Raw genomic sequence first — 26545 nt, forward strand, 5'->3', positions numbered from 1 at the left:
CACGTCCAAGGAGGTTGGCTACAGTCCCATGGATCTTAAATTTCTGAATAATATGTGCAACTGTAGTCACAGGAACATCAAGCTGCTTGGAGATGGTCTTATAACCTTTACCTTTAACATGCTTGTCTATAATTTTCTTTCTAATCTCCTGAGACAACTCTTTCCTTTGCTTCCTCTGGTCCATACCATGTCACCAAACAGCACAATGAGCATCTGTAGCCCTATATAGAGGCCCACTGACTGATTACAAGATTGTAGACACCTGTGATGCCAATTAGTGGACACAACTTGATTTAACATGTCCCTTTTGTCACATTATTTTCAGGGGTACCATCATTTCTGTCCAGGCCTATTTAATGAGTTTAATTTTGTAAAAAAATTCTGTGGAAGCAGGGTTGAAAAGCAATGTCTGATTCTCATTTGTTCAGTTTCATAGATTTTTAATTCATTACTTTTGTCAGATTCAAGTTATTTCTGTGACAATTGTGGGTTTTTCTTTCATTACACGAGGGGTACCAACAATTTTGACCACGTGTGTATATGTACACACATATACAGTGATGGCTGGAAGTGTTGGTCCCTTGACATTGTTCCAGAAAATGAAGTATTTCTCCCAGAAAATTACTGAAATTACACATTTTGTAATACATGTTTATTTCCTTTGTGTGTATTTGAACAACACAAAAATGTCAAATTGGTCATAATTTCACACAAAACCCCCAAAATGGCCCAGATAAAATTTTTGCCACTCAACTTATTATTTGGTTGCACACCTTTTGGAATAATTAACTTCAAATCAATCACTTCCTATAACCATCAACAAGTTTCTTACACCTCTCAACTCGAATTTTGGACCACTCTTCTTTTGCAAACTGCTCCAGGTCTCTCATATTTGAAGGGCGCCTTCTCCCAACAGCTGTTTTAAGATCTCTCCACAGGTGTTCAATGGGATTTCGATCTGGACTCCTTGCTGGACACTTCAGAACTCTCCAGCACTTTGTTTCCATCCATTTCTGGGTGCTTCTTGAAGGATGTTTGGTGTCAGTGTCCTGATGGAAGACCCATGACCTAGGATGTAAACTCTGCTTTCTGACACTGGGCACTACATCGCGACCCAAAATCCTTTGGTATTCTTCAGATTTCACGATGTAAAACAAACCCAAAACATCTTTGAACCTCCACCATATTTGACTGTAGGTACTTTGTTCTTTTCTTTGTAGGACTCATTCTGTTGTTGGTAAACCATAGAATGATGTGCTTTACCAAAAAGCTCTATCTTGATCTCGTCTATTCAATAGATGCTTTATGAGTAGGATTTTGGCTTATTCACTTACGTTTTGGCAAACTGCAGTCTAGCATTTTTAGGTCTGTCAGCAGTGGGGTCCTACTGGGTCTCCTACTAGAGTTTCATTTCATTCAAATGTTGACGGATAGTTCGCGCTGACACGGATGTACCCTGAGCCTGCAGAACAGTTTGAATTTCTTTGGAACTTGAGTGGGGCTGCTTATCCACCATCCGGACTATCCTGAGTAGCAACATTTCATAAATTTTTCTCTGCTCTCCAAGTCCAGGGAGATTAGCTACAGTGCCATTGGTTGTAAACTTCCTGATTATGTTGCGCACCATGGGCAAAGGAATATCAAGATCTCTGGAGAGGGACTTGTAACCTTGAGATTGTTGATAATGTTCAACAACTTTGGTTCTCAAGTCATCAGATAGATCAGTTCTCTTTCTGTTCTCCATGCTTAGTGTGGCACACACAGACACATCATGCAAAGAGTGAATCAACTTTTTTTTTTTTTATCTGGTTTCAAGTGCGATTCTCATATTGCCCACACCTGTTAATTGCCACAGAAGGAGTTTCAACGAGCATCACAAGCTTGAAACAAAAAAAAACTATAGAGATGAACTGGAATATATAGTTGTGCTCAAAAGTTTACAAACCCCGGCAGAATTTTTCCCTTTCTTGGCCTTGTTTCAAAGTATATGAACGATAACAAAAAAAACTCTGCCAGGGTATGTAAACTTTTGAGCACGACTAAGTTGATGTGTGTGCAGATGTAAGCGCATGTTCACATTGGACACTAAACAGACAAACTCAAAACAAAAACCTAATAGGCAAATGCCCTGCAGTAAATAAACAGTAATAGTGCAAAAAAATAACACAGGTTGCTTAGTTAACATAATATTGACCCCCCCCAAAAAAAAAAAAAAAAAGGGGGTCCTTCTGTAGCTGGGTTTCAGTTCTTCTCTGCCTTATCTACAGGCACGTCACTTGACAAATGGTAAGGTTTTAATGTTAGGACAGTCATAAATGGGGTCACAGTGTGGTGGGGTGGCTTTTGCATTTTTTTTTTATCAAAATTATGTTGTTAACTAAGCACCCTGTTATTTTCATGCACTATTGCTGTTTGTTTACTGCAGGGTATTTTCTTATGTTTTTGTCTTGGTTTTTTTGTGAAATTATGTCCAATACACAAAAATGAATAAACATGTGTATAACAAAACGTGTAAATGCAATAATTTTCTGGGAAAAAAATACTTAATTTTCTGGAACAATTTCAAGGGCGCCAACACTTTCGGCCATGACTATTAACCAGCCAAATGCCTTAAGGAAAATGGCTAAATCACCATAAAAAAAAGCTTATCTAAAAATATAATTACTAGGAAGAAGGAAATATTATAGTAAGATAATAAAACTCAAATTTTCGTTTACTTATTTTGGATTCAGTGCCCAACAAATTTAAAGTTGGAGAAGCCAAATTCCTATCTGCTGCAAGTACTTCCCATCTACTCTGACTACAATCAACCATGGCATATCATATGCCATAACCAACCTCATAAAATGCATGTGTGATAGTCTCACTAATGTGTATATATCAGACTCACTGATGGAACAACAAGCTGCATCCAGGATAGAAACTTAAAAGGGGTTGTCCAATCCAAATCGATAAGTCTGCAATCACTGTGTGGGGACCAGAGGGTAAGTATGAATTATACATACTCCCGGCCAGTGGGCGCGGCCTCACATCTAAACACTTGTATGAAGACACACCCTCTAGTCAGACACGCCCACTAGACGGCAGAGTCAATACAAGTGTATGGAGTGAGGCCACACCCTCTAGTCGGACAGGCACACTAGACAGAGTCAATACAAGTGTATGGAGCGAGGTCACACCCTCTAGTCGGACAGGCACACTAGACAGAGTCAATACAAGTGTATGGAGCGAGGTCACGCCAACTAGACAGGCCCTGGCCGGGAGTATGTACAACCCCTGGCAAAAATTATGGAATCACCGGGCTAGGAGGATGTTCATTCAGTTGTTTAATGTTGTTGAAAAAAAGCAGATCACAGACATGGCACAAAACTAAAGTCATTTCAAATGGCAACTTTAGGGCTTTAAGAAACACTAAAAGAAATCAAGATAAAAAATGTGGTTCTCAGTAAGGGTTATTTTTTTTCAGACCAAGCAGAGGAAAAAAATTATGGAATCATGAAAAACAAACACACAAAAGAACACTCCAATACATCACTAGTATTTTGTTGCACCACCTCTGGCTTTAACAACAGCTTGCAGTCTCTGAGGCATGGACTTAATGAGTGACAAACAGTACTCTTCATCAATCTGGCTCCAACTTTCTCTGATTGCTGTTGCCAGATCAGCTTTGCAGGTTGGAGCCTTGTCATGGACCATTTTCTTCAACTTCCATCAAAGATTTTCAATTGGATTGAGATCCGGATTATTTGCAGGCCATGACATTGACCTTATGTGTCTTCTTTCAAGGAATGTTTTCACAGTTTTTGCTCTATGGCAGGATGCCTTATCATCTTGAAAAATGAGGTCATCATCCCCAAACATCCTTTCAATTGATGGGATAAGAAAACTGTCCAAAATATCAATGTAAACTTGGGCATTTATTGAAGATGTAATGACAGCCATCACCCCAGTGCCTTTGCCTGACATGCAGCCCCATATCATCAATGACTGTGGAAATCTGCATGTTCTCTTCATGCAGTCATCTTAATAAATCTCATTGGAACGGCACCAAACAAAAATTCCAGCATCACCTTGCCCAATGCAGATTCGCGATTCATCACTGAATATGACTTTCATCCAGTCATCCACAGTCCACGATTACTTTTCCTTAGCCCATTGTAACCTTGTTTTTTTCTGTTTAGGTGTTAATGATGGCTTAGGTTTAGCTTTTCTGTATGCAAATTCCATTTCCTTTAGGCGGTTTCTTACAGTTCGGTCACAGACACTGACTCCAGTTTCCTCCCATTCATTTCTCCTTGTTTTGTTGTGCATTTCCTGTTTTGGAGACATAATGCTCTAAGCTTCCGGTCTTGACGCTTTGAGGTCTTCCTTGGTCTACCAGTATGTTTGCCTTTAACAACCTTCCCATGTTGTTTGTATTTGGTCCAGATTTTAGATACAGCTGACTGTGAACAACCAACATCTTTTGCAACATTGTGTCATGATTTACCTTCTTTTAAGAGTTTGATAATCCTCTCCTTTGTTTCAATTGACATCTCTCGTGTTGGAGCCATGATTCATATCAGTCCACTTGGTGCAACAGCTCTCCAAGGTGTGATCATTCCTTTTTAGATGCAGACTAACGAGTAGATCTAATTTGATGCAGGTGTTAGTTTTGGAAATGAAAATTTACAGGGTGATTCCATAATTTTTTCCCTCTGCTTAGTCTGAAAAAAAAATTACCCTTACTGAGTACCACATTGTTTATCTTGATTTCTTTTAGTGCTTCTTAAAGCCCTAAAGTTGCCATTTGAAATGACTTTAGTTTTGTGCCATGTCTGTGATCTGCTTTTTTTCAACAACATTAAACAACTGAATGAACATCCTCCGAGCTCGGTGATTCCATAATTTTTGCCAGGGGTTGTATAACACATACATACTCTCTGGGCTCCGCTCAGAAACTGGCAAATCACTGCAGCGCACAGTGTGTGCTCTGGGGGCATTCATAAGTCTGCAGTCACACAAGACTGCAATCAATATTGATATGGACAACCCCTTTAATCGAACGGAAACAACCCTTTTAATTTGGTGAGAAGTCTGTCCCATGTAAGCTTTTCCACAGAGACATTTTAGCACATAAAATTTCTACTCACGGAATTAAATAGACCTTTAAATTGACATCTTGTGTGCTTTTGTTGAATGCATTACATGATCAACTAACTATTGATCAACATATTCGGGACCCGGTCCTGCTCTGCTCTTATTCACACCCATGTTATTTTGACACAATTAAGGTTTTAATACTAGAGGTTAGGACCATCCTGATTGGGGACCGTCCCATGCTGGTGGGATGGCTTTTACCAAGTATCCAATGTTAGTTATATGCACTATTGCTTTTACTTATGGCAGGTTATATTTTTAGTTTGTTTCTTTCTTAGGTTGTCTGTTTAATGGCCAGTGTGAACATGCTCCTATATTTTGCATGCATACAAACTTATACTCTAGTAAATTTCAGGTTTCTGCCCTTAGTGCAGGTAAGGATGTGGCCTCCCTTTCTTTGAGCTGGACATTATGTTTATATAGCTTCCCATTGCTGAGTATCCATATTTGGTACCAGATCCTGCTCAGCCCTTATTCACATTGACGTCACTTTGACACATGGTAAGATTTTAATACTAGAGATTGGGACCATCCTGATTGGGTACACCTGGATGCTGGTGGGATGGCTTTTATGTTTTATGTTTTTGTTTTTTTTTTTTAAATCAAAAACGGTGGTTACCAAGTACTCCATGTTATTTATATGCACTACTGCTTTTGCTTATTTACAACAGGGTTTTTGTTCATTTTGCTCATCGATTCTAAACGTGCAAGAGGGCCCTCTCTCCTTTTGGTACCCGAGTTATATGTGTTTACTCTGTTAAGTCTTTATTGTCTGTACAAATACATGGACCTAGGTTTTTATTCAACCTAAGTTACTATCAAGTTCAACCTCCCTCCCCCAATTGTACTCGCTACACTAATACTTCACTAACTTACTGGGACTAGGCCTCACAAATTTATTATTAACATTTTTATTATTGCTGCACTATCACAATTAAAAATGTTCTCGTTTTTAATTTAATTTTTTAATTACCGTATTTTTCGGACTATAAGACGCACTTTTTTCCTCCAAAATTTTGGAGGAAAGTGGGGGGTGCGTCTTATAGTCCGAATACTATATACATGGCTGTGGGGGTGGTGGGTGTGGGGGAGCGGCAGCGGGGGATCAAAGGGGCACAGGAGGCAGCAGCCACCCGCTGCAGCCTACCCTGTGTCCGCTACTAAAGAAAATTAATATTCCCTGCTCCCCACACCCACGGGCCCTCACAGTGTGAGACACTGTGCTGGAATAGTCACTGCTCCCAACGCCGGGACTCTGGTCACTGCTCCCCACGCTCCTGCTGCCGCTCTGCGGTCAGTGTGCCTGTTATTAAAGACCATGGATATTCACTGCAACCCATGGGAGTGGGTTGTAGGGAATATTCATGGTCTTTAATAGCAGGCACACTGACCGCAGAGCTGCAGCAGGAGGCGCGCTGCGGTACAGTGTGCCGGCTATTGAACAGACTGAATGGTCACTCCTCCCCACGCACAGAGTCCCGGCGTGGGGAGCAGTGACTATTCCAGCACAGCTTCTCACACTGTGTGAGGGCGCATGGCAGGGACGCCATGCGCCCTGCCATGCGCGGCTCACACAGTGAGTTTCGGCAGCAGAGCGGTACAGCGCTGGAGGAGAGAGGAGGTGAGTATGTTTGTTTATTTTTTTTTTTTGTAGGCAGCATGATGGGGGCTCAAGGGGTGCCATGCATACCAGGAAGGGGGCTCAAGGGGTGCCATGCATACCAGGAAGGGATGGGGGCCACACATACCAGGATGGAGGATATTAACAGAATTGGGGGACATTACCCCAATACCAGTGTAAGAAGCAGACCCCCTTCCCCATAAAAGGGCATCAAGACCACATTTTTTGCTCACATTTTTTTTTCCTATTTTCCTTCTTTAAAACCTAGGTGCGTCTTATAGTCTGAAAAATACGGTAGTTTCATATTTTGTATTACTCTTGTGATTCTAATGATATTAATAAAATACCTATGGATAAATCTGTTGATCCAGAAGGCAAAAACCCCAGGACACCTTCAGCCAATTTGTGTCACATGGGAAAAATTCCTTGTTGACATCAAGAAAAGGCAGTCCTAGAACTCTGGAACAAACCTAATTATGTTACTAGTTATGTAATTACTATTACCGCACTAAATGTATTACTATAGGTGTAACATTTTGTCTAATTTAACGGTAACCCACAATGTTATGTGTATCGAGGAAATCGTCCATCCTTTTTTGAAAGCTGTTATAGTGTCAGCCATCACTACCTCTTGGGGTAGGGCATTCCACAGTCCAACTGCTCTGACTGTAAAGAACGCTTTCCTGTTTATGGGTGGAAGAAAGGCGTTTCTGGCACCTAATGAGTGCCCCCTGGTCCTTAGTATGGTCTTTGGAAGGAATAAGTCATGTGCCAGTCCTTTGTACTGTCCACACCTATATTTATACATGTAAACGAGATCCCCTCTGAGGCGTCGCTTTTCTAAGCTAAACAAGCTCAACTTTTTCAACCTCTCATCATATGAGAGGCCTTCTATTCCTTGTAATAATCTAGTTGTCTGCCTTTGAACTGAGTAACTTCGGAAAATCCTTTTTAAAATGTGGAGCCCAAAACTGGATCCCATATTCCAGATATGGCCTGACCAGTGATTTATAGAGGGGCAAGAGTACATTGGGATCACGGGATTTTATTTATCTTTTTATGCATCCTAAAATCTTGTTTGCTTTTGGGCTGCTGCTTGACATTGAGTACTGCTGCTCAGCTTAGTTGTAACCAGAATACCCAAGTCCTTCTCCTCTTCTGTAGTCCCAAGTATACTCCCATTTAATGTGTATGCAGCAATAGGATTACGTCGGCCTAGGTGCATTACTCTGCATTTATCTACAATAAACCTCATCTGCCAAGTGTTTGTCCACTATATCCCATTTAGAGAACGTACCATTTATGACGACTCTTTGTTTCCTGTCATTTAGCCAATTCCTTACCCGTCTGCATATAGTTCCCCCAAGTCCTTGCTTATGTAGCTTCAGTATAAGGCCGTTATGTGGTACAGTATCAAATGCCTTTGCAAAGTCCAGATAAATCACATCAGCCACATTACCAACATCCAGATTTGCACTTATCTCCTCATAGAACCCCAACATGTTGGTTAGACACTACCTATTTTTCATGAATCTGTGCTGATCATCACTTATTATATTATTCTCTGCAGGTTATATCTCATGATGCCCTCAAAAACTTTGCACACTACTGATGTCAGACTTACTGGACGGTAGTTACCTGGATCCACATTCTTGCCTTTCTGAAATATCGGTACCACACCGGTTATCCTCCAATCCTGTGACACCACTCGTTACAAGAGAGTCTAAAAATATGAGATACAGCGGTCTGTCAATTACGGAGCTCAATTCCCTCAGTATCCGTGGATGAATGCCATCTGGGCCAGGGGAATTGTCAATGTTTAATTTGCTCAGACAACACATACTTCTTTTTGTGTTAAACTAGTTACATCAGGTGGTGAACTTTGATTTTTGCCCTGTCGAAAGATCCCTGGGACAGTGTTACCGAACATGGATGAAAAGTGCCTGTTTAATATCTCAGCCTTTTCTTTGTCTTCCATAATTCTCTTATATTATCTTATCTTTTAAGGGGCAGATACCATCTGTTTATTTCTTTTTGGCATTGATATATTTATAAAAAAAAAATTTGGGATTTATTTTAAAGTCGCTGGCAATTTGTTGCTCTGTAGATAATTTTGCTAGCTTGATTTCTTTTTAACATTTCTTATTTAGGGCTTTATAGTCCTGAAATGCTATTTCTGTATTCTCGGCCTTCAAGATTTTGAATGCCCTTTGTTTTAGTACAAAGTTTAATAGGACAGTCTTATTTATCCCATAATGGTTTATTTTTATTCCTGGACATTTTATTACCAGAGGGTATAAATTTTCGAGAGGATTCTAGCAGTATTTCCTTAAACACACCCCATTTACGTTCGGCATTCCCAGTTACAATGACATGGTCCCAGTCTACAAGATTAAGCTCTTCCCTTAAAGGGGTTGTCTGGTCAAAAGTGGTAAGTCTGCAGTTACTCTGTGTGACTGCAGACTTATGAATCCCCCCCAACGCATGCACTGTGGGCGGCGGGGATTCGCCGGTATGAAACCCGGTAACTGAATGTATGTATGAGTTTGACATATCCCCTGCCAGTGGGCATGGCCTCGCTCTGCATACACTTCTATTGAGCGAGGCCACACCTTCTAGTCAGATGTGCCCACATCACTAGACAGGGCGTGGCCTCACTCCACACAAGTGTATGGAGAGAGGCGGCGCTGAGCAGCCGGGGGTATGTATAACGTATACATAGCCTCCGGTCCGGGGTCTCATACCGGCGAATCCCCACAGTGCCTGCGCGTATTCATAAGTCTGCAGTAACAATGAGTGACTACAGACTTATCACTTTTGATCAGACATTTCATTTTTGAAATGTTTAATTGAATATTACATTGAAACTTACCGTATTAGGCTGTGTGCCCACGATGCGTTTTTTAAGCGTCTAAGCAGAGGCAAAAACGCTGCAGAAACGCTTAAAAAACGCATGGTAGAAGGCCTGCCATGTTCCCCAATGATAATCCGTATGTGCTGTGCATATGCTGCGGAAATTTCCACTGCGGATTATCATTGCGGAAAAAAACTCAGCACTACCAATTATTTTGGGGAAGCGCGGTGTTTTCGCCACCATTGACTTGCATTGGAATGCTTGGATTCCGCATCACTGGATCTGTAGATGCGGAATCCAAACGTTTCAATGTGCGGATGGTATCCGAGTGTGGAGGAGAGGAGACTCTCCTCTGGACCCAGGTACCATAGAAAACTGTATAAAAAAAAAAAAAAAAAAATGAATAAAATAAAAAATAAATATTATATTTACCTTCTGATGGCCCCTGGAGTCCTTGTCTTCACTTGCCGGCAGATCGCGGTGGACTCAAGGAACTGCGCTGACGTCATAGTCATGTGACGGCAGGTCCTTCAGTGTAGTGTACTGCGAGCTGCCGGCAAGCCAGGACGGAGTGAATAAAGACTCCGGGGGCCATCAGAAGGCAAGTATAGATTTATTTTTTACCATTCTTTGCGGTCACACTATATAAATCCATGCCGTTAGCATGGATTTATATAGTGTGACCAAGTTGTCAAGCACTTTCCAAGTGATGCTTGGAAAGCGCTTGTCAACCCGCATGCGGAAATGCATGTGAAGAACGCTTCACATTTGCTTGTCCCTGGCAGGAAAAACGCATGTACAATCCGCATGTACAATCCGCATGCGTTTTTTCTGCCAGGAAGATGCAGAAACGCTCAGGAAAAAATCCTGAGCATTTCTGCATCGTGGGCACATAGCCTTTAAACTAGGATCTGGAGGGAGGGTAGTTGAGCTAATAAGGGGATAGAGTAGACAGAGTAAGACAGTAGGAGTTAATGAGGATCTAGGGGGGCTGGGATATGCAAGGAAAGTAGGGAGCTGAGTAGGAGTAACAAATGGGCTAATAGTATTAAATGTCTGTTGGCAAATGCAAGAAGTCTGGCAAACAAAATGGCTGAACTGGAGACTCTTATGTCGGTCACAGAATATGATCCGGTGGGTAACCTGACTGGATAAAAGCCATGACTGGGTCACAAATATGGAGGGACATACTACATTTACAAAGGACAGGAAAGACAAAAATGGCAGAGGGGTGTGTATTTTCAGAAGATCCTACTTAAAAAATGTTATATAAATGACGACATTGGGAGAAGCTGCGACAATGTAGAGTCAGTCTGGGTAAATGTACATGGGGATGGCCATAATGGAAAGCTTTTAGGGTATGTGCACACGATGCAGAAATGCTCAGGATTTTTTCCTGAGCGTTTCTGCATCTCTCTGGCAGGAAAAAACGCATGTGGATTGTACATGCGGTTTCCTGCCAGGGACATGCGGAAATGGAGCGTTATTCACTTTCATTTCCGCATGCGGGTTGACAAGCGCTTCCCAAGCGATTTTAGCATCACTTGGAAAGTGCTTGTCAACTTCACACTATATAAATCCATGCAACCGGCATGGATTTATATAGTGTGTGATGTCAAAAAATAAAAAATAAATCTATACGTTACCATCTGATGGCCCCCGGTGTCCTGCTTCATCGGTCCCGGCTGCCGGCAGTGAAGACTGTAGGACCTTCCGACGTCAGCGTCACGTGACCCGTCACATGACTCTGACGTCAGCGAAGGTCCTTCATTCAACCGCGAAGTGCGCGGGAAGCCGGCAGGACGCAGCGCGGGCCGTCAGAAGGTGAGAATATATATATTTTTTATTTTATTCTTTTTTTTTTTAATGGTACCTGGGTCTGGATGAGAGTCCTCTCCTCCACACCCGGGTACCATCCGCACATTAGACCGCATGAAAAGCGCATCAACATATACAGTGATGCGGATTCCATGCGGTCTAATGCAAGTCAATGGCGGCAAAAGAGCAGCGTTTCCGCAAAATTAATTGACATGCTGCGGATTTTTGACCGCAGCGTTTACGCTGCGGAAAAATCCGCATCATGGGCACAGCACATGCGGATTTCCATTGGGGAACATTGCTGCCCTTCTACCATGCGTTTTTCATGCGTTTCCGCGGCGTTTACGCAACTGCAAAAACGCCGCAGAAACGCATGAAAAACGCATCGTGTGAACTCAGCCTTAATTGGAGTTTGCTACAAGCCTCCTAATATAGCTGAACAGGTAGAGGATGGAATGATACAACAAATTAAAAATGCAGCAAATAGGGTCCTTATGGGAAATTTTAACTATGCAGATCTTCAATGGGACATAAAATATTCCAGTTGTGCTAAAAGCTGCAAGTTCTTATCCACAGTTCAGGACAATTACCTCTCTCAGCTGATAGATGAACCAACCAGTGGAAGTAATGTGCTAGATCTGGTGCTGTCAAACAGAGCAGATACAATTTCGATCTACAGGTCAGGGAGCATTTGGGAAGCAGTGACCATAAGGCCATGTGCCCACGATGCATAAATGCTCAGGATTTTTCCTGAGCATTTCTGCATCTCCCTGGCAGAAAAAACGCATGCGGATTGTACATGCGTTTTTCCTGCCAGGGACATGCGGATGTGAAGCGTTCTTCACATGTGGGTTGACAAGCGCTTTCCAAGCTATTTTAGCATCACTTGGAAAGTGCTTGTCAACTTGGTCACACTATATAAATCCATGCAACCAGCATAGATTTATATAGTGTGACCGCAAAGAATGGTAAAAAATAAATCTATACTTACCTTCTGATGGCCCCCGGAGTCTTTATTCGCTCCGTCCTGGCTTGCTGGTAGTTCGCGGTACACTACACTGAAGGACCTGCCGTCACATGACTAAATGAAGTCAGCGCAGGTCCTTGAGTCCACCGTGATCTGCCGGCAAGCCAAGACAAGCACACCGGGGGCTATCAGAAGGCAAGTATAATATTTATTTATTTTTTTATTTTTTTTTTTTACAGGTTCTATGGTACCCGGGTCCGGAGGAGAGTCTCCTCTTTTTCAGACCCGGGTACCATCCGCACATTGAAACGCATGGAATGCACATGTACAGATCCAGTGATGCGGATTCCATGAGTTCCAATGCAAGTCAATGGCGGCGAAAACGCAGCGCTTCCGCAAAATAATTGCTAGTGCTGTGTTTTTTTTCCGCAATGATAATCCGCAGCATGTGTACAGCACATGCGGATTATCATTGAGGAACATGGCAGGCCTTCTACCAAGCGTTTAAGCGTTTCTGCAGCGGAATTGCCGCTGCGGAAATGCTTACAAAACGCATCGTGGTCACACAGCCTAAAAGCTCCTCCATCCATCTAACCATTTTTTCCCCCAGCATAGCTGCACCTTCCCCATTGAGATGCAGCCCGCTCCTACTGTAGAGCCTATAGCCGACAGCGAAGTCAGCCCAGTTCTCCATAAACCCAAACCCTTCCTTCCTGTACCAATTTCTAAGCCACTTTATTTCCCCAAGCTCCAGCTGTCTTTCTAGTGACACTCGTGGCACCAGCAGTATTTCTGAAAACACCACATTGGAGGTCCTGGCCTTCAGTTTCTCGCCTAGTTCCCTGTAATAATTTTTAAGGACCTTCCACCTCACTCTAACTTTGTCATTGGTGCCGATGTGTACCATGCCTGCTGGGTTTTCTCCAGCCCCACCCAGCAATCAGTCTATCCGATTCGCCGAGCACCCGGCAGACAACACACTGTTCAGCATTCATCGTCTCAGCAGCAGATGACCCTGTCTGTCCTCCTAATTATAGAGTCCCCTACCACCAACATCTGTCTGGCCTTTGCTGCACTCCTATTTCCATCCTTCCTACAGCAGTTGTCTTCCTGATTGCTGGAAGCAACGTCCTGCTGCAGTGATCCTAATCCTGGGCTTGCAATCCTAATATTAGCCAAACAGGCATATTTACTAGGTTGTGCCATATCAGGACTAGGCTCCCTGGCACTTTTCCCTCTATCCCTTCTTGTAACATTTACCCAGCTATGTACTTCTCTGTCCTGATCTTCCCCACCTGCACCCTCCTCCATATCACTGGCCCCAGCCAGTGCAAGCTCAGTGAGCTTCAAACTCCTCTCCAGGTTTGCAATGCTCCTGAGTGTTGCTAGCTGCACATTTAGATCCAGTACCTGGGCTTCCAAACATGTAACTCGCTGACATTCACCCACAAACTGCTGTTCAAGGCATGCATACATCTCAAGACACACACCTGGTAGCACTGTCCATGGAGCACATATTATATGGGATAAACAATACAGGTAAAAGTAGAAAAACTAATAGAAGGCTAGTAAGGAAAATGCCAAACTATGCTCCTGCGTTAAGTACATAGTTAAACGCAATATCCTAGTTTATCTACCACCTCTGGGACGCTCAATCCAGCCTCTGCACGCTTGATACCCTCTAAAATTGTAAAGTGCTGTGAAATATGTTGGCGCTATAGAAACATGCATTTTGGGTGAATATAGGGAAAGCTGCTCAGTATAGCATCCATTTGGAAAAAATAGCAGAATACACAATTTTCTTCGGTATCTCGGATGAAATATTCGCCAAGAGAAGTGTATGGGTGTCCAAAAAAAAAAAAATCATCTGTATTGCATCAGATTTTTATGAATAAATTGCAATATACCTAGGAAACTATTTTATCTTGTACATTTTAAAATGTTTATTTTACAGATGCCAAACGTGAAATAAGGACACACAAGGAACACTGGTGACAATAAGAATGAAAATTTAATGATTTTTCATAAGCTGATCTGACCGCGGTTTTAGAGTGAGACACCCCACATGGACAAATTGAGCTTGCTTAAAAAGTTTGGAATTGCTTTTTTAAAGGGATTGTCGGGCCTTAGGGTAAAAGTCTGTAGAATCTCAGGTGACGGGAGCAGCAGGCACGTGACTGCAAGTATATGAGGAGCATTGCCTTGTTTAATGCAAGTGTATTGAGTGAGGTCGGATATATCCAGTCGGAATGTGGCCAGAAGTACGCAAATCACATACTTGCAGCCACATCAACGCTCGCTCTAGGAGCACCCCCCTGGAGAGTAACTGCACACTTGTGCCCTAAGGCTTGGACTTAATTGTATGGCTTTGAATCCAACTCTATACTGAGGTATACCAAGTAGCCTTCGTGGGTCCATTAAACAAATTGATAATTTGTGGCTGCTGGATAGGAGATCTGAGAACAGCTTCCTACTAGAATAGATATTTTTGATGACCCCAGCCCGGCTCTATTCCATTATACAGCATGACGTACATGTGGGGTCACGATGGACCAGGTCCTCTGAAACAATTCACACCATTTCTGATAAGTTGAATGAAGTTGCAGAACAACAGTATGTCTTAGGCTATGTGCCCACGATGCAGAAATGCTCAGGATTTTTTCCTGAGCGTTTCTGCATCTCCCTGGCAGAAAAAAAACGCATGCGGATTCTACATGTGGATTGTACATGCGGATTCTACATGCGTTTTCCTGCCAGGGACATGCGGATGTGAAGCGTTCTTCACTGGCATTTCCGTATGCGGGTTGACAAGCGCTTTCCAAGCGATTAGCATCACTTGGAAAGTGCTTGTGACAACTAGGTCACACTATATAAATCCATGCAAACGGCATGGATTTATATAGTGTGACCCGAGAGAGTGGTTAAAAATAAACCTATACTTACCTTCCGATGGCCCCAGAGACTTGCTGCGCTCCTGTGCTGGCTGCCGGCAGATCGCGGTACGCTGTACTGAAAGACCTGCCGTCACATGACTGTGATGTCAGCGCAGGTCCTTCAGTCCTGCGCGATCTGTCGGCAGCCAGCACAGGGAAGGAGTCCGGGGGCCGTCGGAAGGTGAATATAATCATTATTTTTTATTTTATTCTTTTTTTTTTTATGGTACCTGGGTGTGGAGGAGAGTCTCCTGCCCTCCACACCCAGGTACCATCCGCACATTAGAACGCGTTCTAATGCAAGTCAATGGCGGCGAAAACGCAGCGCTTCCGCAAAATTAATGGACATGCTGCGGATTTTTGAGCGCAGCATAAACGCTGCGGAAAAATCCGCAGCATGGGCATTGAAAGTGCGGAATTGCATTGGAGACCATGGGGGAAGGTTTACTAAGCGTTTCCCAAGCGTTCACGCTGCGGAAATTCCACAGTGTAAAGGCTTGAAAAACGCATCATGGGCACACAGCCTTAAGGTGTTGATTGCTCTTTACTCCTACTCTATTATATTGCAGATTTATCACTATTCTTTTTCTCACCACCACGTGCAGCTTTCCCCCTATAACTCTTACTTCACACAGTACCTCAAATATTGCACCTAACCCTTATACACTGCTCAAAAAAATAAAAGGGAACACTTAAACACAATGTAACTCCAAGTCAGTCATACTTCTGTGAAATCAACCTGTCCAGTTATGAAGCAATTCTGATTGTGAATCAATTTCTCCTGCTGTTGTGCACATGGAACAGACAACAGGTAGAAGTGATAGGCAATTAGCAAGACACCCCCTATAAAGAAGTGATTCTGCAGGTGCTGACCACAGACCTTTTCCCTGTTTTCATCCTTTTTTTGGCTGTTTTGTTCACTTTTGCATTTTGTCATTGCTCTCACCCCTAGAGGTACAGTAGCATAAGGCAGTGTCTACAGTACAACCCACAGAAGTTGCTCTGGTAGTGCAGCTCATCCAGAACAGCACATCAATGCGAGCTGTAGCAAGAAGGGTAGCTGTGTCTGTCAGCACAGTGTCCAGGGCATGGAGCAGATACCAGGAGACAGGCCAGTACACCAGGAGACGTGGAGGGGGCCGTAGGAGGGCAACAACCCAGCAGCAGGACCGCTACCTTCTCTTTTGTGCAAGGAGGAACAGGAGGACAGCCGTGCAAAATGACCTCCAGCAGGCCACTAACATCCATGCGTCTGCTCAAACTGTCAGACACAGACTCCATGAGGGTGTTATGAGGGCCCGACGTCCACAAGTAAGTGTTGAGCTTACAGCCCAGGGTGATTGGCATTTGCCAGAGAACACCAAGATTGGTAGATTCCACATTGGTGCCCTGTGCGCTTCACGGATGAAAGCAGGTTCACACTGAGCACATGTGATAGATGTGAGAGTCTGGAGACGCCGTGGAGAACAATCTGCTGCCTGCAACATCCTCCAGCAGGACCGGTTTGGCAGTGGGTCAGAAATGGTGTGGAGAGCCACACAGTCCTCCATGTGCTAACCAGAGGTACCCTGACTGCCATTAGGTACTGTGATAAGCTCCGCAGACACCTTGTGAGACGATATGCTGGTGCGGTTGGCCCTGGGTTGCTCCTAATGCAGGACAATGCCAGACCTCATGTGGCTGGAGTGTGTCAGCAGTTCCTGCAAGATGAAGGACTGGGCCGCCCGTTCCCCAGACCTGAATCCGATTGAGCACATCTGGGACATCACGTCTCGCTCCATTCACCAACGTCACGTTGCAACACCGACTGTCCAGGAGTTGGCGGATGCTTTAGTCCAGGTCTGAGAGGAGATCCCATAGGAGACCATCCGAAACCTCATCAGGAGCATGCCCAGGCGTTGTAGGGAGGTCATACAGGCATGTGGAGGCCACACACACCTGAGCATCATTTCCTTGTCTTGAGGCATTTCCACTGAAGTTGGATCAGCCTGTAATTTGATTTTCCACTTTGATTTTGAGTATCATTCCAAATCCAGACCGCCATGGGATATTAATTTTGATGAACATTGATCATTTTTAAGTTTTATTGTTCTCAACACATTCCACTATGTAATGAATAACGTTTTGCAACTGGAATATGTCATATCTAGGATGTGTTATTTTAGCGTTCCCTTTATTTTTTTGAGCAGTGTATTTTAGTTGTTGTAACATACTGCATTGTTAGTTAAAAGCATAATCCTTATGCATGATTTCCCACCACGGACACCTATGGGGGATGCATCTGTCGTTATAAACAAATTACAGATGGAGAAAACATTTTACGAGGTTTATGATAAAAGGCGCAGCTTATTTTACAACAGTTCGAAACTCAAAGCGTGCAAAAACTGTACCAAAATGATGGTGAATTCAGCCTTAGGCCACGGCCCCACTATCAGTATTCGGTCAGTATTTTTTCTCAGAAGTGGGAGCCAAAACCAGGAGTGGGTAATAAATGCAGAATTGGTGACTTGCTTCCACTATACGTTTTCTCAGGAGTGGGAGCCAAAACCAGGTGAGGGACAATCAGAGAAAAGGTATAATAGAAACAAGTCACCAATTCTGCATTTATCACCCACTCCTGGTTTTGGCTCCCACCCCTGAGAAAAAATACTGACCAAACACTCATAGTGGGGCCGTGGCCTCAAAGAGAAAAAGGGTTCCTATTCTGGACCTATAAAGAACAGTGTTAATTATAACCTACATTGCCTGTTGTCTACTGTATACCTCAAGAACAAAAAAACCATCAACAATTCATTTTCCACTCCATAGACCTTGATGTTCTCTGTACCCTTTTCCATGTGATAGCAGCTCTAAGCCATCTGTCTGCTCTCAAAATCCTATTCACATAAACACCACCAATAGCTCCGTAAACAGTGGCGACATCTGGAAAATCTCACAAGTGAAGCAGTAGTGGTTTAGCACCTCTCATGACAAAAATAATGATCATAAGGCAAATATAAAAAGGTTCCCTCCATTTAATAATCAATCAATCAAGGCCTCAGATATCTGTTTCATGTACGTGCCCAATCAATGATATTCACGGATAGACAATGTACCATTATAGCCTATGGGGATGTTCACATGTTCGTGGGTTTTCTTGTGGACTACGGGTCCGATTCACCAAAGCTTTTATACCAGAATTTGGGGGTATAAAACTTTTGGAAAAAAAAGAAAAATCGCATAATTTTGGTACAATTCTAAGCTGCGCTAAAATTTTGTTAATTTTCTTCGTCTTCATGTAATTTTTGACCAGCTCTGACAAAGTGGAGTTTGGGTGGGACAGTTCCGTGGCGACCACCGCTATGCCATGGATTGTACTCCAGCGGGGACTGGAGTAAGATTTGAAGCGAGGTGCCCACAGAGGTGCAAAGGGGCGCGCACCTCATACTCCACCCCGCATCCTCATCAAGACCGGTGTGAAGATCACCCATCTTGACGAATCAGGACATGCATGTTCTTGCAAAAATCAGGGAGACATGTCAGTTTTCTATAGCGAATACAAGTCTATGGATCCATGAAAATAACGGACAGCACATGTATGGCATCAGTGTACAATTTGTGTGCTATGAGTAACATTGTAAAGCATAGCAGAAGCTTTATAATTTATCCATCCGTGGAAATCACATTCAATTATGAAATTTCCTCTCAACCTAATTTTGGAACAAACTGGAAAACCTTTAAAAGATAATGTGTAATAATAATTAAAAAAAAAATATCAATTAAAAAACTCTAAAGTAATGTATTTTTGTAATAGATAAAATATGAAAAAAAAATTAAGATTTGCATATCTTCAACTCCAACACTAGGGGGAGCAGTTGATGACATTCGCCATGAAAACCTAGTATAGTACTTGCTAGCTCACATTATGGTAGCTGTAATTGTGGGCGGGATCTGCTCCATGTGTCTGATGTCACTGCTCCCTGTTTGCAAAAGGAGACGGGAGAATTAAGTTTAGGATCACAGCGCAGAGACATTTCGTTGCTGACTGCAACGTGATCGTAAGATATGGACAGTTGTCAGCGCAGATTGACTTTTCTGCTAATGGCAGCGATTATTTAACCCTAATCCCCCCTCCACCCACACACAAAAAATTAGGAGGAATTTTGACTATTTTTATGTTTATTGAATGTACGTACTATAAGGGTTAAATGAATTAATTTTTTTATATACCGGACTTTTACAAATGTGTTGATACCAAATAGGTTTATTTATTTGAATTTCTTTTGTTTTAATAGGGGAAAAGGGGGATGATTCGAGCATTTTCATTTTTATTTTTTACGGCGACCTCTACACAAAGACTGAGGTAGAATATACAGTACTGTAACCATTGACAAATCATCTCTTCTGTGGCACTTTGCAGATGCAGCAGTAAAGCCTCATTCAGACGTCCATACATCACGGACATCTGAATGAGGCCCTACAGTGAATGGGTAGAGCTCACTTAGAGTTTAGAGAACAGCAATGTGATAATTACACGGCAGGGCCCCAAACACTGCGATGGTGAGAACATGTTATCAGCCTGGTAATGTACTATTGGCTGGCTACCGACCTGTTCCTACCACTGGAAGAAGTTACCACTGCTCTGATCGCTCAGAGCAGCGCTGCAGAGGTAACTTCTTCCAATGGTGAGAACAGTCAGTAGCCTGGCATTAGCAGTTCAATATCAGACTGCCAACTGCTGCTGCCCTGGTGTATAGATCGCCTGTCACCACCACAGCGGTGACAGGAAGAAATGTCAGTTCCCCACACACCACTAGGATACAATAAGCTGGTACCTGGGCAGTCCAGGGGGCATGAAGCCAAACTGCAGGAGATGCGGGTCAGACACCGACCAATGGTCTAAGACTTCCGTATTTACTATCTCTAAATATCGTGCTCCAATAGTTACACACCAAATAAAAATGGCAACCCCAAATAAAAATGGCAACCCCAGTCGATGAAAATAAATGTTAACATAGTAAATTTTCTTTTGTTTTAAAAATAAAGGTTCATATATTAATAATAAAGGGACACTCTCTTTAAAAGGGGTTTTAGAAAAGTTGACCCCAAACTATTCCAATAATGTAAAATAAAGCCAGATCGCAATTATCCACCAATGCTCCAGCTCTGGACTCTGCGAGTTGGCTGCAGGGGTGAGGGGATATCAACAGCTCACAACACTGCTACAGAAATTCTCTGGGCTCACCAGGTCTGCCTACATAGACAGCATGAGCCACTGAGCTCAGCGATTGGCTGCAGCAGTGATGCGAGTTGTCGACATCACATCACCCCTGCAGCCAAAGCACAAAGAGCATAACAGCAGGAAGCATGCCCTGGAGCAGGGGAGGATGAATACTTGCTATTTTACATTACTGGAAACATTTAAGGTCCACTTTCAAAAAGTGAAAATCCCCTTTAACGCAAAGGTAATATATGTGAAGTTGCAGCTTTCTCTCAGTAAGTAAAGCTTTATAAGGCTTTATAAGACATGATATCAAGACCAAGTAACAGGGCTGTGGAGTCAGAGTCGGTGTCCATTTTGGCGGAGTCGGAATCGAGTAGGTATAAAATGGACCGACTTCAACTCCTAAAATATATAATAAATTGGGTACAGTAGTTCAATGCAGTTTGTGGGGAACATTTTTTTCAAAAGAATTTGGTAAAGTAATGAAATGTCCTATAAATGTCTGTCGTATTCCTGACCTAAGGGTCTAGACTTTTAGCTGAGATTAATCTGTGCTACAGTAAATTTATCACTTAAACATGAGCCGTGTATGAGGGAGTCAGAGTCGTGGAGTCAGTGTCATGAAAATTGAGGAGTCGGAGTCGAAGGTTTGGTATACAGACTCCACACAGCCCTGCCAAGTAAGGCTAAGTGCATACTGCATCTGTTCAATTGGCTTCAGACTATGTGGACACATTTCGACTACGGCCACACTATCAGTATTTGGTCAGTATTTTTCCTCAGTATTTGTTAGTCAAAACCAGGAGTGGGTGATAAATGCAGAATTGGTGACTTGTTTCTATTACAACTTTTCTCTGATTGTTCCTCACCTGGTTTTGGCTCCCACTCCAGAGAAAAAAAATACTGACCGAATACTGATAGTGGGGCCGAAATGTGTCCACATAGTCTGAAGCCAATTGCACAGATGCAGTATGCACCTAGCCTTACTTGGTCTTGATATCATGTCTCCCATTGTCACAATAAAATTTAGTATAGATTAAAAAAAAAAAAAAAAAGCACCTATATATCAGTAGTGAGGAGGAACAGCCATAACTAAGTAACAACAAGCTTTTCGAATAGGGTTAGTTTTTAGGTGCAACCGAGTCATAGAAAAAAAATAGCAATATATTTTAAATGAAAGCCATCTGCAATGTAAATTCAAAAATAAAAATGTAAAAAAGAACAACAATGCTGATAGCCTTAAACCACAGACAGCCTGTTAACAAATGGGCTTCAACGTTTCTGGCTCCTTTGGTCTTTAGGATAAAGCTCCCAGGGCTGTGGAGTCGGAATCAGTATAAAATGGACCGACTCCAACTTCTAACATATGTAATAAATTGGGTACAGTAGTTCAATGCAGTTTGTGGGGAATATTTTTTCGTAAGAATTTGGGAAAGTAATGAAATGTCCTATAAATGTCTGTCCTATTCCTGATCTAAGGGTCTAGATTTATAGCTGAGATGAATCTGTGCTACAGTAAATTTATCACTTAAAAATGAGCCATGTATGAGGTAGTTGGTGTCATGGAAATTGAGGAGTCTGAGACGGAGGTTTGGCTTACTGACTCCACAGCCTCCCCACCATCCACAGCACAGGGTGCCACTTGCTTTAGAGCACTTGGTCCAACCACGTATTCTAATCACTCAGAGGGACTGTGTGCAGGACGGGTGTTGAGACAAGCATCCAACGCTGGCCAGATATCACACATACTTCATATTAATCAGAGTAGGACACATCTGATATCTCCTGGGCATCAGCCTCAGCAATGGTCCTGCCTGCATGCAGCAGCTCTCTCCATGCACAGTGCAACTGCAGGCAGGGAACAGACATGCTGCACAGCCCCTTTAATTTGAAAGGGGCCATGAAGTGATGGATCAGCTGTCGGTGGAAGTTCTGATGTGACACTAACAGCAGTGAGACCCAGTGCAATGCCATGATCGCCAGTAGGGTCAAGGCGCTGAAAGAAAAGAGTCTACAGTCATATTTAAATTATGAAAAAGTTTTGCCCAAAGTCTAAAGATAAGACTCCTGCCAAGAGGCATCGCTGCTGTCCCTCCTCAGCAGTCACATCATAGGGTTTCTCAGGTCTACAAATACTTGTGTAACTAGAAACAGTCCAGTACTTGGTTGCTATGTGCACCAGGGATGGCTGCTATGGACAACTTCTGTTCAGACCGATTTTAGGGCACCCTGCGCAGGTACGGCCATAAGTACCCAGTACCAGTCACCACCACAGCCACAGTGCCACTGCCTATAGGAGATATGGACAGGTCTGGGAGAGGAGCAGCAGCCTACCTATGCCACCCTGCCCCGAGCAGCCAGGGAGCAGCGCACCCCCTGCAGCCAAGTCTCCTCGCCTCACCCATCACCACTCGCAGGCCTCTGCCAGGCTCACCTGCTGCTCTGCCGCTCAGCTTCACGAACCGAACCAGCGGTTCTCCTCCACCGGCTTCTGCCGCCATGATGAGCCGTGCACCACTAAACCTCCCCCACCCGGAAACACGGGCCGTGCACGAAGTGACCGCTTATCAGCTGCACAAGGGGGAAGTGTTATCCCTGCTACACCCGCCCCGGTGACAGCAGTCCTGTCTGTACCTGTGTGTAAAAGTCACAGTCAGGGACGAGCATCTCCACTGTGAAGACGGTGTCAGGGGTATAATATAGGGGGAAGGTGTTTCAGTGATGGCAGCCATGGACTATGAGCAATGTTTGTCCTCTGCTCTATGCCAGACCTGACAGGAAATGGCCCTACATCCCTCAGGCAAGATTAGGGCAATGTTCACACTGGGCAATTATAAAAGTGGTTCCTTATGTCAAGGTTGAAGGACAATGCATGTTATCATTGATGTACGGTAGGAAAAACAAGGGTGTTTTGTTCTTACGTGTGCTATTCAGTTTTTTTTTTACTCACTACTACACGGACAGTGTAAGGACACGTTCACACGTTCAGTATTTGGTCAGTATTTGAAGCCAAAACCAGGAGTGGGAGATAAATACAGAAGTGGTGAAGTGTTTCTATTATACTTTTCCTCTGACTGTTCCACTCCTGGTTTTGGCTTACTAATACTGATAGTGTGAACAAGGCCTAACTTCCAGATGCACACATCACACCAGTGGTCTGCAAAGAAAGGAAAAGGCATGTCCCAGTTTATTAACCCCTTTACCCCCGAGGGTGGTTTGCACGTTAATGACCGGACCAATTTTTACAATTCTGACCACTGTCACTTTGAGGTAATTACTCTAGAACGCTTCTACGGATCCCCCTGATTCTGAGATTGTTTTTTCGTGACATATTGTACTTCATGATTGTGGTAAAATTCGATATCACTTGCGTTTATTTGTGAAAAAAACAAATTTGGCGAAAATTTTGCAATTTTCAGAATTATAATTTTTATGCCCTTAAATCAGAGAGATATGTCACAAAAAAAATAGTTAATAAATAACATTCCCCACATGTCTACTTTACATCAGCACAATTGTGGAACCAAAATTTTTTTTTTTTAAATTAGGGAGCTATAAGGGTTAAAAGTTGACCAGCGATTTCTCATTTTCCAACAAAATTTACAAAACCATTTTTTCAGGGACCACATCACATTTGAAGTCACTTTGAGGGGCCTTTATGACAGAAAATACCCAAAAGTGACACAATTCTAAAAACTGTACCCCTCAAGGTGCTCAAAACCACATTCAAGAACTTTATTAACCCTTCAGGTGCTTCACAGGAATTTTTGGAATGTGGAAGAAAAAAATTAACATTTAACTTTTTTACAAAAATGTTACTTTAGACCCAATTTTTTTTATTTTTGCAGGGGTAACAGGAAAAAATGGACCCCAAAATTTGTTTTGGACGCACTGCAGGGTTCTGAAGGGAAGGAGCGCCATTTGACTTTTTGAATGTAAAATTTGCTTGAATAATTAGCGGACACCATTTTGTGTTTGGAGAGCCCCTGATGTGCCTAAACAGTGGAAACCCCCCACAAGTGACACCATCTTGGAAACTAGACCCCTCAGGGAACTTATCTAGATGTGTGGTGAGCACCCTGAACCCCCAAGTGCTTTACAGAAGTTTATAACATGGAGCCATGAAAATAAAAAAATCAAACTTTTTCCACAAAAATTATGTTTTAGCCCCTATTTTTTTATTTTCACAAGGGTAAGAGGAGAAAATGGACCCCAAAAACGTTTGTGTAATTTCTCCTGAGTACGCCAATACCCCATATGTGGGGAAAATACAGTGTTTGGGCGCACGGCAGAGTTCAGAAGGGAAGGAGCACTGTGTGACTTTTTGAACGCAAAATTGGCTGGAATCGAGAGTGGACGCCATGTCACGTTTGGAGAGCTCCTGATGTACCTAAATAGTGGAAACCCCCCACAAGTGACCCCATTTTGGAAACTACACCCCTCCAGGATTTTATCAAGGGGTATAGTGAACATTTTGAACCCAGAGGTACGACACAGAATTTGATAACATTAGGTCATCATATTGAATAAGTTGTCATTAGTAGTGTTGAGCCACCCCCATAGTGTTCGAGTTCGGTTCGGTTCGTCGAACACCCGTGTGTTCGTGGAACTGTTCGTCGAACACCGTTAAAACCAATGGCAGGCAAACAAAAACACATAGAAACACATAGAAAACACCTTCAAAGGTGTCCAAAAGCTGACAAACTGCTCAGAAGACACAACTAACACATGGAAAAGTGACAAGTACATATAGTCATGCGAAAAGAAAAGAGGTGGAGGAGTAAAAGGAGGGGGAGACACAAATATAGGCATGTCATGCCCTTCTAAAATCCAAAAAGTGAGAAGCCGACACGTTCAGTCCACTCCTGCCCGTGCCACCTCTGTGTCGCCGGGTTTGTGCCAGAGCCGCGGTGAACCCTGACGGCCAGCCCCCCTCTCCCAATACTGGTGCCTGTCCGCTGGTGGGTCGAGCGAGCCTCCCTGTGTTGGAGGCAGCTCTAAGCTTTTTAATTTAAATTGTCTCTCTAATTTGAATGAATACACTTTAAATCCATTTACAAGGATCTATTGGAGGGCAAGTCTCATGCCAGCAGCCGCGTAATTCCAGCTCCAGTAGCGTCCACTAAAGCTGCTGCAGTTAAAAAGCTTTTATAAGGATCGAGCTCGGCTGTCCACCGCAAGGCATCCTACTGCCAGTCCCTGCCCCTATGCCTTGGGGTGCCTCCTGATGCTCTTCACTGAGTATCCCGTGGTCCCGAAGCATTTCCTTTGAAAAAATTAAGTGTCCAAACTACAGGTGGTGTAGCTTGCTTAACAGCCGGGATAATCCGCTGACTAGCAGACACTGCTACTAGGCATAAAGTATTTCCTGGGCTAGATGCAGTTAAAAATTTGTAATTAGATACTCTCGTTGGATGCTGAGAAAGCATTCCATAGAGTCTCCTGGCACGCCATATATGATTCTCTTAAAAAGCTTGGGGTAGGGGTCTAGGGGACCCTTTTATAGCCAAAATCACGGCCCTGTATCACAATATGTCACCTAGGCTGAAGATAAATGGAACTGTAGCACCCTGAGGGCTCGGTTGCTACAGAGGTATTGCACCTCACCCAGAGGTGTGATATCTCACTCTCAGGTAAGGATGGAGTGTGGATCAGGACCCGACACCTGCATACATTACACCACATTGCCGTGGGGCAGGGCGACCAATATGCCTCGGAGATGGGCACGACAGTCCCTGTCCCTGGCTGGAGTGGGGGGAGGGAACACTGAGGAAGGGGAACCCTGTAGTGCAGGAGCAGGGAGGAAGCAGTTCCTGGGTGCATTGAGAAGGGAGTATAAAAGGTGGGCACCATCTTAGTTCAGTGCAGAGAAGTCTGAGCAGAAGTGGCAGGGAGCAGGGGCTCTGCATGAGCTCTGCTCCGGAGGCGGGCCTAGTAACAGAGGCCCAGGCCTGGAAGAGGGAGAAGGAAGGAAGAGGAGCGGAGAAGGCTCCAGGAACGAGGAATGAAG

The 26545-nt window shown here is 43.3% G+C and overlaps 1 protein-coding gene across 2 annotated transcripts in view; it reads right to left on the reverse strand.

The window, feature by feature from the left end:
• KLHDC10 (kelch domain containing 10) overlaps positions 1-23149 on the reverse strand; it is a 74276-nt gene extending 51127 nt beyond the window's left edge. The window contains exon 1 of one of the 2 annotated variants that reach the window (XM_073652504.1): positions 22970-23149. In XM_073652504.1, the coding sequence (XP_073508605.1) occupies positions 22970-23036 (67 nt within the window). In that variant the 5' untranslated portion in view covers positions 23037-23149. The remainder of the gene's footprint in view (positions 1-22969) is intronic. The other variant, XM_073652505.1, reaches the window with a different exon arrangement.
• Between the last annotated feature and the right edge of the window lie 3396 nt (positions 23150-26545).

The sequence above is a fragment of the Phyllobates terribilis genome, unplaced genomic scaffold, assembly GCF_046119375.1.
Source record: "Phyllobates terribilis strain yellow unplaced genomic scaffold, ASM4611937v1 Scaffold_11__3_contigs__length_659146591, whole genome shotgun sequence".
Taxonomy (NCBI): domain Eukaryota; kingdom Metazoa; phylum Chordata; class Amphibia; order Anura; family Dendrobatidae; genus Phyllobates; species Phyllobates terribilis.